We start from the raw sequence: 12,366 nt of genomic DNA, 5'->3' as shown, positions 1-12,366 counted from the left end.
CCGACTGAGTGTTTCTAGCGTTTTGTATTTTTGTTTCAGATTTCCAGTGCCATGAGTTTTTTTTCACTTTCATTTACACCTGACAGCTTAACGCTGTTACTTTCTTGACAAATGTGCCTGACTTTCTTGCTATTTCCAACTTATATATTCTTTTCATTTCATCTCAAACCACATTAAATCATATGGCTGTATAGATGGAATATCTTCAGCTTTATTCTTTTCCACTAATTGGGTAGCCCTTTCCAAGGACCATTTCATGAATAAAGATCATCAGTTGAGACTGGTATTCCTAATTCTGCCAGTGTTACTGTTGAGCCAATCTTCAAAATGGACAAAAGCAGCTTTGTGCAATTTAGTTTTTTTGGTTAGCAGTCCTTGTGGTATATGTTAGCTGTAAACATTTGTGACAATGTGTTACAATATCTAATGTTGGGCTAATATGCCTTATGAATACAATTGCATCATGTCCCAAGTTACTTCAAGGTCAGTCAGCACTACAGGCATTATTATACTGTTTTTTTTTCCAGACAGCTGAGCTAGTGGCAACAGAATTTTTTCAACAAGGTGACAAAGAAAGGGAAGAGTTAAACATCGAACCCATTGTAGGTATCAGATTGAAATATTTTCTATAAACAAAACATAGAAATCAAAATGTCTGCTGCTATCCAATTTTGAAATGCAAATGTACTTCTATGAAAAGGAAAAAATTAAATAATATTTGTGATTTTTTTAAAATTTCCATTTGAAGGATTTAATGAATAGAGAAAAACGTGATCAAATCCCAAGCATGCAGGTTGGATTCATTGATGCAATCTGTATTCAACTATATGAGGTAATTTTTTCCAGTATTTCATACCCTTTTTAACTTTAAAGATAAGCGTTTGCCTGCGGTTTCATTGGTTCAGATACCGGGCATCTGTTCCCTCATCTTTCTCTAAATTCCCCTCTATTTATTGTTTACCTCTGGATAGTATTCTATGAAAAAACAAGCTCCTGGAAAGTTCTTTAAGAATAACATTTTTATATAGGTCAAGTTAGGTCCAGGCCTAGGCACAGAAGATTGGATTAGAGCTCTCCGTGGCAAACTATTACACCTAAATTAGCTAGGCCCAGAGCACTCCAGATCACCGCTGATGATTGATCACCCAACCCAACTTATTATTGAGAATTAGATGAGTAGAGTTGTTTGTGGTGGAGGTTCTTTCCACACATTTCCATTTCACAAATCCATGCCATTACGTCTAAAACCTGAACAAGCAGCACTATGGTGGCAAATAATGCAATTCTAATTCCAGCAAAACCACAGTGCACAATGGGTGGTGTGGGGATAGTTTGGTGGGGGAAGAAGTTGCCATCTAGAGCATTGGCCTTTTCCTTTTTTAGAACAAGAGTGTATACAAGCAAACTCAAATTACTCTTGCTCAGTTTGGAGAATCTTTGGCATGTTGTTGGATTTTCACATGTCATTTTCTGTATCTATTAATGTGACATCAAGTAGAAGTGAAAATTTGTGTTTGATTCCTTGCTCAGATTCTCATGTGATTGGCCAATCCCTACAGTCTATATTTCTACCATTGCATAGACTAAGACATAAAGTCAATTATGTCAAAGATTTTTATTAACAGAGCTTTAAACATTGTTGAACAGTGACAACTCAAGAGAACATTTTCCCCAGGATAATGAAAACATATGTTAAATGTAACCTTTCATTCATTAACCATCATCATAGTTAATGGGGATACACATATCCCACATCATCACTTCCAAAATAAGACCAAAAATTTGATTCATGCATATTTGGGTTGACTGCAGATACCTGATCTAATGGTGTCGTTCTTGAACATAAACATCCTGATTGCCATCTAATGTGGTAGTGGAATGTTTTTCCAAAATCACCAAACATTAATTTACACTAAAGCACCAACCTCCACCCTCTGCAAATTAAAACATTATTTACATCAGACACTTTTATAAATATTATTGTGTCTTTTCACAAACCCATGATGCTGCAGAACAGTTCAAAGCAATTGAAGTACCTTTAAAAATGCTTTTTTTTATAAAGCTACTCTGAGGTTATGAGTGTTCATGGAAAGGGCACAATGTATTAATCACCCTAGTTGATCTTGAAAAGGTAATGATGAACTACCTTCTCAAACCACCATTGCCCATGTGCTAAAGGTAATGATGAACTACCTTCTCAAACCACCATTGCCCATGTGCTAAAAATGTTCCCAGAGTATTTTTAGGTAGGAAGTTCCAGGGTTTTGACTCAGCAATAAAGGAAGAACCATGTAATCATTGCAATATAGGGCAATATAGCAGCTAATTTCCATACAGCAAGTTCCCCCCAAACAGCATTGAAATGAATGATATGTTAAACACATTTAGTAGTACTGGATTTGAGGTAAATTTTGGCCAGAAGAACAATCTTGCTGTCCTTCAAATAGTTCCATTGGATGTTTCATGTACATCTGAGAGAAGAGAGGAAGCTTTGGTTTACTATCTTGTGTAAAAAAAAATAACACAACTGACAGTGCACCAGTTGAGTGTCGTCTGGGCTTTTTATGATTAAGTTCTGGAATGAGGCCTGAAATATAAGCTCCAGACTGAGGAAAGAGTGCCATCATTGAGAACAGGCTGATATTTATTCCTTTCGGAAAACCAAAATGTGCACAATTTGACAGGCTGTGTTGTTTGCAGGATAGTAGATATTCAACCAATGTCTCACAAGGGAGTTAGAAAAAATAATTTGTATCAAGCCCAGGTAGGTTTTTCTTCACCTCTCTGGTCTTCAACATTCAGACATCTTTCATCCTAATCCAAATACCAAGGGTATTCACTTGGCTAAATTTTGATAATTGGCATTAATCTGATATGTAGTTATTTGTATAAATATTTCCAAATTTAATTGTACTTTGCTGATTCATTGCAATTAAACATTTACCTTTTTTTTTATTTTCCTTTCTAGGCTCTGGCAACGATTTCTGAAGCTTGTCTCCCATTGCTTGAAGGCTGCAGAAATAATCGAAAGAACTGGGAAATGCTAGCTGCACAAAACCTGGTGAATGGAGAAAAAAAGTGACATACAGAGATTGATTATCTATTTCATGGTCTATTGAGAAAGCAGAAGTTTTGTGTAAATTTGGAGTTAGCAAGGTCTCTAAAAGAGTAGTAAATATTTTCAGCACTTCAGCTTCTTACTGGTGGGGTTATATCCAATTCCACTTTGACAAGCTGTTATTTTTTGTTTCATTTTTTATCACTTATATGGACCATAAAACAACCTCCATCTTGCTGAATGTACCTGTTGGTTGCGGATGATAGTCAGCAAATGAAAGAATGAAAAGGCAACTGAGTTTTTTCATCTTAAAGGAGCCAACTTACGACATTGTCCTGATATGTTCATGTAGCAGGCATTTTATTAATGCTTCGTTTTTATTTAAGTGTGGAGGTCAAACGTAAATGCACTGGTCAAGGATTATTCAAAGACACCATGATAACCTGACACATATTTGCACAATGATTAATTATTTTTCTAAGTAACTCTAGCTCATTAAAGTATAGGTACTTCAGTGGTTTGATTATCAAGTTACTTCTGCACATGCACATAATTCCTGTCGAGTTTTCACTGCATACATGCAATTTTTATTGGATGCTCACTTGCAGGGAATGAAAGAAAAAGTAGCAGTCTGGCCTAGAATGTATGTTTTCCCCAGATAAGAGCACCATTTATTTTTAATCAATTCTTTGGCTTCCATTAAACACATTCACATATTATTTAAAAATACCAAGATTATGGTACACAAAATTATGTTTGTCTTTTGATCTTGCATGACAGGGGAAAATGGCAGACTGGTTTTGTAAAAGTGTCTGTTGCCACATTTTACAGCATTAACAGTAAGTTTTATGTTGAATAGCATGTTATAACTTTCAAAGTATATATATTTTAATGTTTGCTGTAGGAATGCAAGGCAGGAGCAAAAGAGCACAAGCAATTTATTTTGCAATTTTGTATGTTGTAGCCAGTGAGATTGTGGAGATGTTTTTGCTCAGTATTTACATAAATTGTATTTAGTTATAAATGCTAATTTATGACAAATATCAAAATAGTTGTAGTGCAAGTTATTAAAACTGTACTCTTAGTTACATGATTTTATTCCCAAACCAGATTCCTTTCAAGTGTGGTTTCCCATTGGCAATTTAAGATTAGTGATTTTGCCAAACTCTGACCCGAATAATCACCTGCTTTTCATTATAAATCTTTATATATTTGCAATAATTAGTTCAGTTTGCCGATCGTAAAATTCACATAAGCCCAGCCTCCTAGAGAAATGTGATATTATTGTGTAGAGTCAATTTCCAGGCAACTTTTACAATTCATAATAGATAAAGCCACCTTTACTGGTTAATGTTTCACTCTCCAGGGCAAGTGAAAGATATTGTTCAACATCAAAACCTAGGGACAGAGGGGCATCAATTAAATTAAATTTTGATACATGGAGCGCTCTTTCATTAAAAATATGAAGAAGATAATACGAGGCAGAAGCCTACTCTGTCACACCAGCCTTCATAAACAAATCAGTCTGAATTACCAGAGATGAGGAAGAGATTCTCAGTTTATGTAAAACACCCAGAATAAGAAGTGGATAGTGCAACGGTTGTTTGCAGTAGTACCCTTGCTAATATTTAATGACGTCTCTTTGATGCTAAACCAAACAGTAAAACTGCTTGTGTCTTCTCCCATTCTTAGTGGTCTGTTATCTATAGCAGTAGAAAATGTTCAATAAAGATATTACTAGATTAGTAACACTATAGCATTAAGCTTCCATGTATATAACATGGAAATTAATTCACAGTTATAAATCATAACCAAGGTAACTTATGGCTACTCACAAGTGTATGATTTCACACAATGGTTAGAAAATAGCAACACTAGGGAGGTTCTCCCAATTATGCTGAAACACCGGTTGTGAATGATATCTATAAATTTAATTCATAATTCTAAAATAATTCAAGGTTAATTCAAGGATTTTAGTAAGGCGTTTGATAAGGTTCCTCATGGTAGGCTTCTTCAGAAGGTCAGAGGCCAAGGGATCCAAGGAAGCTTGGCTGTGTGGATTAGGAATTGGCTTGCACGTAGAAAGCAGAGGGTTGTGGTGGAAGGAGTGCCCTCGGATTGGAAGGCAGTGACTAGTGGTGTCCCGCAGGGATCGGTTCTGGGACCTCTACTTTTTGTGATATTTATAGATGACTTAGATGAGGGGGTGGAGGGCTGGGTTAGTAAGTTTGCGGACGACACTAAGATAGGCGGTGTTGTGGATAGTGTGGAGGGCTGTCGGAGCTTACAGAGGGATATTGATAGGATGCAGAGCTGGGCTGACAAGTGGCAGATGGAGTTCAATCCGGAGAAGTGTGAGGTGGTACACTTTGGAAGGACAAACTCCAGGGCAGAGTACTGGGTAAACGGCAAGGTACTTGGCAGTGTGGAGGAGCAGAGGGATCTGGGGGTTCATATTCACAGTTCATTGAAAGTTGCCTCACAGGTGGAAAGAGCAGTTAAGAAGGCCAATGGGATGTTGGCTTTCATAAATCGCGGGATTGAGTTTAAGAGCCGCGAGGTTATGATGCAGCTTTACAAAACTCTAGTTAGGCCACACTTAGAGTACTGTGTTCAGTTCTGGTCGCCTCATTATAGGAAGGATGTGGAGGCGTTGGAGACGGTGCAGAGGAGATTTACCAGGATGCTGCCTGGATTGGAGAGTATTGAATATGAGGAGAGGCTTAAGGTACTAGGGCTTTATTCACTGGAAAGGAAGAGGATGAGAGGAGACATGATAGAGGTATATAAAATATTGAGAGGAATAGATAGAGTAGACAGTCAGCGCCTCCTTCCCAGGGCACCAATGCTCAAGACGAGAGGTCATGGCTTTAAGGTTATGGGTGGGAGGTTCAGGGGAGATGTCAGGGGGAGGTTTTTCACCCAGAGAGTGGTTGGTGCATGGAATGCACTGCCTGGGGTGGTGGTGGAGGCAGATACATTGAACAGGTTCAAGAGCTTGTTGGATAGGCATATGGAGGAACGTGAGATAGCAGGATATGCGGGAGGAAGGGGTTAGGTAGTGTGAGGGTGGTCTGATGGACGGCACGACACGGTGAGCCGAAGGGCCTGTTTTGTGCTGTATGGTTCTATGGTTAAAATTATTCTTGAATTGTGTGACACATTACTCAACTGACCTACTATTTAGAGTTTTCCTGTGGAATATGGGTGAGGAATGTCATTTTAAAAACTTCTTAAGTTGTTACATACATTGAGTCCTCACTTTTCTGATCTGTGGTAGTCGAAGGAACAATTGATTCTCAAACTATCACCAAGAGGAAGAGAACTTTTGTTTGCAGGTGAAACTCTGAAGGGGAGATTGGCCAAAAACGTTGGAATGTTTCATGAGGGCAACTTGAAGTGAGTCTGATAACGTGATCAAACAGTGTGATCAATTAGTTGAACAGCTTTAAAGCTGTAGTTTTAAATATATTCTGCTGGGCAAAAATTAAGTACTTATTTTCATAAATTATGATCATAGTATATTACAAAACAGTTGTATGGTTTCTGCATTACCAGGACACTAAGAATGTCAGTACCTGATGACATTTTCCATAATATCAGTGGCAAACTATTCAGCTTTGTATTTCTAAGTCATAAAACTAGCAAAACATACTCTGTTTATTTTAGATTTGGATTACTTGTAACTATTGTGAAGTCTAAATTTCAACAGAGTTGTGGTGCAGTTCGATTCAGCAGAGTTCCTCATGGACTAGAGTGATAGGTTTCATGTATCATAGTTGCAGTATGACCATGGATTGATGGCATGAAATTGCTCCTAATTTGGCATTAAAGTAGCATTTTTCCCCCATGAGGACACAGTGATGCCTGGAAATGGAAGTATCAGACCTCATCATAGTCTTGAAGCAAATATAGGTACAAGAGATCACAGTGAGGAAAGGGGAACCAGTCTCAGCATTAAGGCTGCATTTGACTGAGTATAATGTAAAGAATTTTGAGTGAAACGGAGGTCAATGGGACTGAAAGAGAAAACATTACTGTCTGGAATTAGACATCTGTGGAAGAGTCTGCATTTCCCTCACTGGTCAACCAGAAGTGGAAGCAATTCAAACTCAACCCGAGAGACTGACCAAGAAGAAGATGAAGACGACCCGACAGAAAGGAAGGGTGTGATTGTCAGAAACTAGTCAATGCTAACCAGAGTGTTACTGTAGGGACTCCTCAAGTCAGCATCATTGGCCCAGCCACCTTCATCAGTAACCTTCCCCACTCTCATGTGGAAATGCTCTCTAATGTTCAGATTCGATCACAATTCCTCTATTATGGAGCAAACCATGTTGGCCTGCATCAAGTTGCAGATGACATGCAGGCTTGGGCTGATGTGGCAAGAAACAGCCATTTCATGAGCATGAGACAATGACTTATCAACATAAACAATTCTGATCATGTCTCCCTGACTATCTACATCACTAGCATTGGTGAGTCCCCAACAACGTCTTGGAGGTGAAAATTGATCAGAAACCTAACAGGACCAATCAAAGTAAAACATGGTTTTAAGAGGTAATGGCTGTGATACTCAAGAGTGGCTCATCTTCTGATTTCCTGTCATCTAAGAGACTCAAGTCAGGAGTCTCACAGAATATCACTTGCCTGAAAGAGGGCTGCTGCAACAAAATTTAAGAACCATCAATATCTTCCACATGAGAGCAATTGGCTTAATCAGTGCCTGTGCTACTGAACTCAGTAATTACTCCCTGTTTTGCCAACGGTCACTGGCTGAAAATGATTCACTGCAGAAATACATTGTCAGGCATTCCCTTTGCCCACCAGCTCAATATTCTGCTACAAATTCCTCTCCCATCCACACACCATGCTAAATTTATATCATGTAAATTATTACATCAGTATGTGTAATTCTTTAGCTAATACCATGATTGGAATACTTTCACATTAGTATTCCAATAATTCAAGAAGGTCCACCATCTTGGGTAATTAAGCAACACCCGTAACCAAATTGTGAGATGTGACTTTTTGAACTGTTAAAAAATTCACAAAAATATCTTGAGCTAGCATTAATTTGGTATTTAATGTCAAAACAGTTCCTGACTATCAACTTCCTGTTCTTTCCCCTCTCTTTTACTTTTGTCCCCCTTGAACATAAAAGGTTGGACAATCAATTATCATTATGGTTAGCGTTTCTGAACACTGTTGTAAAGTTCCCTTGGAAGCCCTAGTGGGTAATGACATATGTAGCTGCAGCAGCATGCCATGTAGTCAGAAAATCCCAGTGTCTTTTAATAAATCATTTTTCCTATTCCTACTGGTCTTTATTAGAAAGCAAGTGGATGTGAGAGTCATATAACTACAGTATATTTTGGTTACCTCCAGAGGCAAAAATTTACTGGCCTTTGTTATCTCAAATTCCAGGAGACTGCCAGTACTGTGGAACTGGGTCTTTGTTAAAGTTAAAGAAAAAAACAGATATAAATTGCACTAGTGTCCAGTAAGGTTCAAAGAACACATGTAGTCTTGATTTTTATTGGCGTGAAAGGTAATTTACATTCATACCCATGTTTAATTTTCCTTTGGGTGAATGCATTAGGGTTAAAGTCTAGAAAAGTTCACAGGGCTTCTGAGGAACTCCATCTGTAGTTGTGTGGGAATGCAGTGGAAGGCCAAGAATATAGACAGCTATTGGAGTCACCAGATCCCATTGTTTACTTGGAGTCTCCATGTAATCTTGGCTAAAGTGGAATCTTCCTTGCTTCTGTCTTAGAGAGAGCCAAAAGGAGGCGGCTTCCTTGACTGCGAACTGCCATTCCTAGCTGTAGCAGCTGCTTTTGTAACTACAGTAGCCTAAAGTAGACAAGCAGAGACAAGGGCCCCACAAATAATCATCTGAAAAATGTATGCGTGGTTATGGACCAACACATGCATATATCCTTTCTAAAAGTGGTCAGTTTAAAGTCCTGTGCACACCTTTAACACACAAGGGTGGAGTAGGAATTCAATCCCAAGAAGCACGTGAGCTCTAAGAAAATGTATGTTTAAAATGTGTCCTTTTGTGAGTGGACCAAAGTTGCCAAACAGCAATGGCAGCAGGTGCAGAGCTTCTAGTCCGTATGGGAATATGGTCATCGACCAACTCCATGATAATTACTGACCCCCATGTCTCAAGTACATCAGCATTGTCAATGGGACATGCATGGAAGTGATATTAGTAGAGTCAGGCAATCTCTGGGATAATGTTCCATGTAATTTCAGGTTCAATATGTTCAAAAATAATCAGGTAGGCCTGTTCTTACAAGGTCTAGTCAGCTGAAGTAACAACCAGATTAGCATTGAACAACACTGAGTGATGTGAAATGTACGTCCTAATTAGTCCACCAATACAGAGGTTAAGCATCAAAATTTAATACATAAATCATAGATTTAGGTCATTCTTTTGTGGCCATATGTTGATCGTTAAGAACTAGATTGAATATGTTTGCACATTTTTGATTAAATGCTGTAAAGTTGACCATTTAACAACCACAACAGAAATTATTAGAGATGTTAAGTGTTTTACATTTCCAGTTTGTGCAGCATTTTTCTTAATATATACTGATATGATACTATTGGAAGGATCACATGTATAATAAAGATTGCAAAAGTATTTCATTATGATCTTGTTCCATTATTCCAATTTTAAATTTATTTTGGTGGGAATTTTTTGAAAAAAAGGTAGCTTATCCGATATCAATTTGGCAAAATGAATATTAGTAGTTATTATACTAACACAATTAATGGGACAACAAGATCTAAAAGCAAAAAAACAACAGGTGCTGGAAATCTGAAACGAAAACAGAACAAAATAGTAAGTCAGGCATGGAGAGAAAATTAGAGTTAACTTTAAGTTCTGATCAATGGCGATTGACCTGAAACATTAACTCTTGTTTCTCTATCCACAAATGCTGCCTGACCACCTGAGTGTTTCCAGCATTTTCTGTTTTTATCACAATTGCAAGGAACGTCACAGCCACTTCCTTCTTTGCCCCTAAGTCCATCAGGCCAAGTTACTTCTAAGTTTACTTCCAGCCTGAGCACAATTTGCACCTTTTTTTTACTCACTCTCACCTTTCTATCAATTTTATCTCCAAAATTATCTTGCCCACGAGCCCATTTCATATTGAAATTAAACTGACAATCCAATTTCCCTCCCTGGCCCATACATTAGTTGTCAGCAAGATAGTTCCCACTCTCCTAATGAACAGTGCTTCAATTTTATTTTAAATAACCATATGTTAGATTGGTAAGGTTTATCCCCTGGTGATACCAGTCTGACAATGATGTCTTTCAGGACTCAGCCAACTTGGACAAACATGACAAGCATCTCTTACTCTCAGGTTAGTTCTTGCTGCCTCTGGTTGTTCACCACCTTCTTTAGTAGAGAGTGAATATCTTGCAATACGTTTAAGTGTTATGGTTGAACAGCTGCCCAAATATGCAAGCTGAGAATTATATGTGTGAGGTTAACAAATGAGGGTGAGATGAATTTATAAATACTACATGCAAGTTGTAATTAATGAAAGCTCGTAGGTAAGCAAAGAAGTTGGGGCACATTAGGCTGGGTCTGGACACTTGTCATTGGAAGATACATTCAACTTGTTTCAGACCTGTATCCAGTTCCTCAGAGCTCAATTCCTATCATGGACCAATACAACAAATTGTTCTCATTGCCCCACAGATAAGTCACATCTTTACCTCTTGCACCATGACGGAACCAGGAAATCATGTGCCTGCTCCTTCCCTGGGCAACACCAATCTCCTTTCCCAGCCAGATTCCTTTGGAGAATGACTCCCAAATATGCTCCAAACACTCCCAAATGCTGGCCAACTTTAAGCAAAACAAGTTATAAAGGATATTAGAACCACTTCTGATGCACGTCGGTAGAGAACAAGTGCTGGCTACACAGGGATCATTACAATGAGCGGGCAACAAGGTGGCAGCTCATACTTAACAGGTGCAGGTTAACTGCACATGATGATCTCTGTAAGTGCTGGACTAATTTGTTGAATTGTTCAAATCAATGACAACCCACATTTATATAGTGCTTTAATCAGAGAGGTCTCAGAGTTCATTAGAAAGCACCAGTGTAAGTGTCCCTCCTCAAGACCTCACAAATCTGACAATTCTGAAAGGAGGTCAATCCAGAATATATATTTCCACATCCTGTTTTCCTCCTTGGGATGGGGTACTAAGAAAAATTCCAGGTCTCCAGTCAAGCTTGGACTCCACTTGGTAGACCTTAAATGCACTTCATCATTCCCACTAGAATATGCCAAATCCACAGTGACCCTCAGAAGGAGTAGCTCCAACTTAGAATATCCCAGATCATCACTAGCATTCTAAGGAACAACATGTCTGTCCAGTTTTTTTTACAAGGCATCTAGAAAACTCCCAGAAAGGGAGGAAAACCAACATTTTTAGGATCTAACTGATGCAATGGAAGATGGGCAGAATCCCAAAAGAATTAAGGCCAGATGAAGTAATTTTGTTCTTAAATTTTATATTACAACCATATTTGTTCGGAATAAAAAAAGCATTAAATCTCTAAAAAAATATTCAACCATTTTTATTGTCAGTCCAAATATGATTGAAGTCAAATAAAATGGCCTGCATTTCTACAACACCTTTTATAGTCTCAAATCAGCCTCAAGCACAAAGCTAATAAAGTACTTTTGAAATATACTTGTACGTAATCCCAAATTGAAAAGAAATCCAGGGGCATTTTGAGAATAAACAGATGTTCACAAATAAACATTTTATCCAAATGTAGCAACTGATGATCACTGTTCTTCTTTAAAGACAATCATTTTGTTCTGTTATAGTAATGATTGTCAAAAATTGCTCCACAGTGCTGTTCTCCAGCATAATCAGTTATTAGGATGCATTTTAATGGAACATGTGTAATGCTTAGCGCTTCAAAACATTCAAACTTCTTTGCACAATGGACTAGTCTGGGATAATTCCACCACACTTCCATGATTTATAGGTACAATCATAAAACATTCAAGGACAGTGTTATTTAAATAACTGGGTGACATAAAAATTCCATCCACATTGTACTTTGCTGTAAATCATAATTGCATCCAGCCTGCATGAATCACTGGGGACTATTTATATCATTCACTTTAATATGATCCCTTCTATGGGCAATCACATTTGGGATTCTGTCATGAGCACTTGAAAGTTTATCCACACCATCTTTTATATTGTAGTAGAACAAGGTATTTGTAAAAATTACTAAATGGGGATAAAATTAGTT

The 12,366-nt window shown here is 37.9% G+C and overlaps 1 protein-coding gene across 3 annotated transcripts in view; it reads left to right on the top strand.

The window, feature by feature from the left end:
* pde5ab (phosphodiesterase 5A, cGMP-specific, b) overlaps nt 1–9,659 on the top strand; it is a 111,346-nt gene extending 101,687 nt beyond the window's left edge. For all 3 annotated transcript variants that reach the window (XM_052010103.1, XM_052010105.1, XM_052010102.1), the window contains exons 19-21: nt 528–602; nt 749–832; nt 2,969–9,659. In XM_052010103.1, the coding sequence (XP_051866063.1) occupies nt 528–602; nt 749–832; nt 2,969–3,082 (273 nt within the window). In that variant the 3' untranslated portion in view covers nt 3,083–9,659. The remainder of the gene's footprint in view (nt 1–527; nt 603–748; nt 833–2,968) is intronic.
* Nucleotides 9,660–12,366: the final 2,707 nt, after the last annotated feature.

This window comes from Pristis pectinata, chromosome 2 (assembly GCF_009764475.1).
Source record: "Pristis pectinata isolate sPriPec2 chromosome 2, sPriPec2.1.pri, whole genome shotgun sequence".
Classification (NCBI taxonomy): Eukaryota; Metazoa; Chordata; class Chondrichthyes; order Rhinopristiformes; family Pristidae; genus Pristis; species Pristis pectinata.
This window is presented reverse-complemented; position numbering and strand designations above follow the sequence as displayed.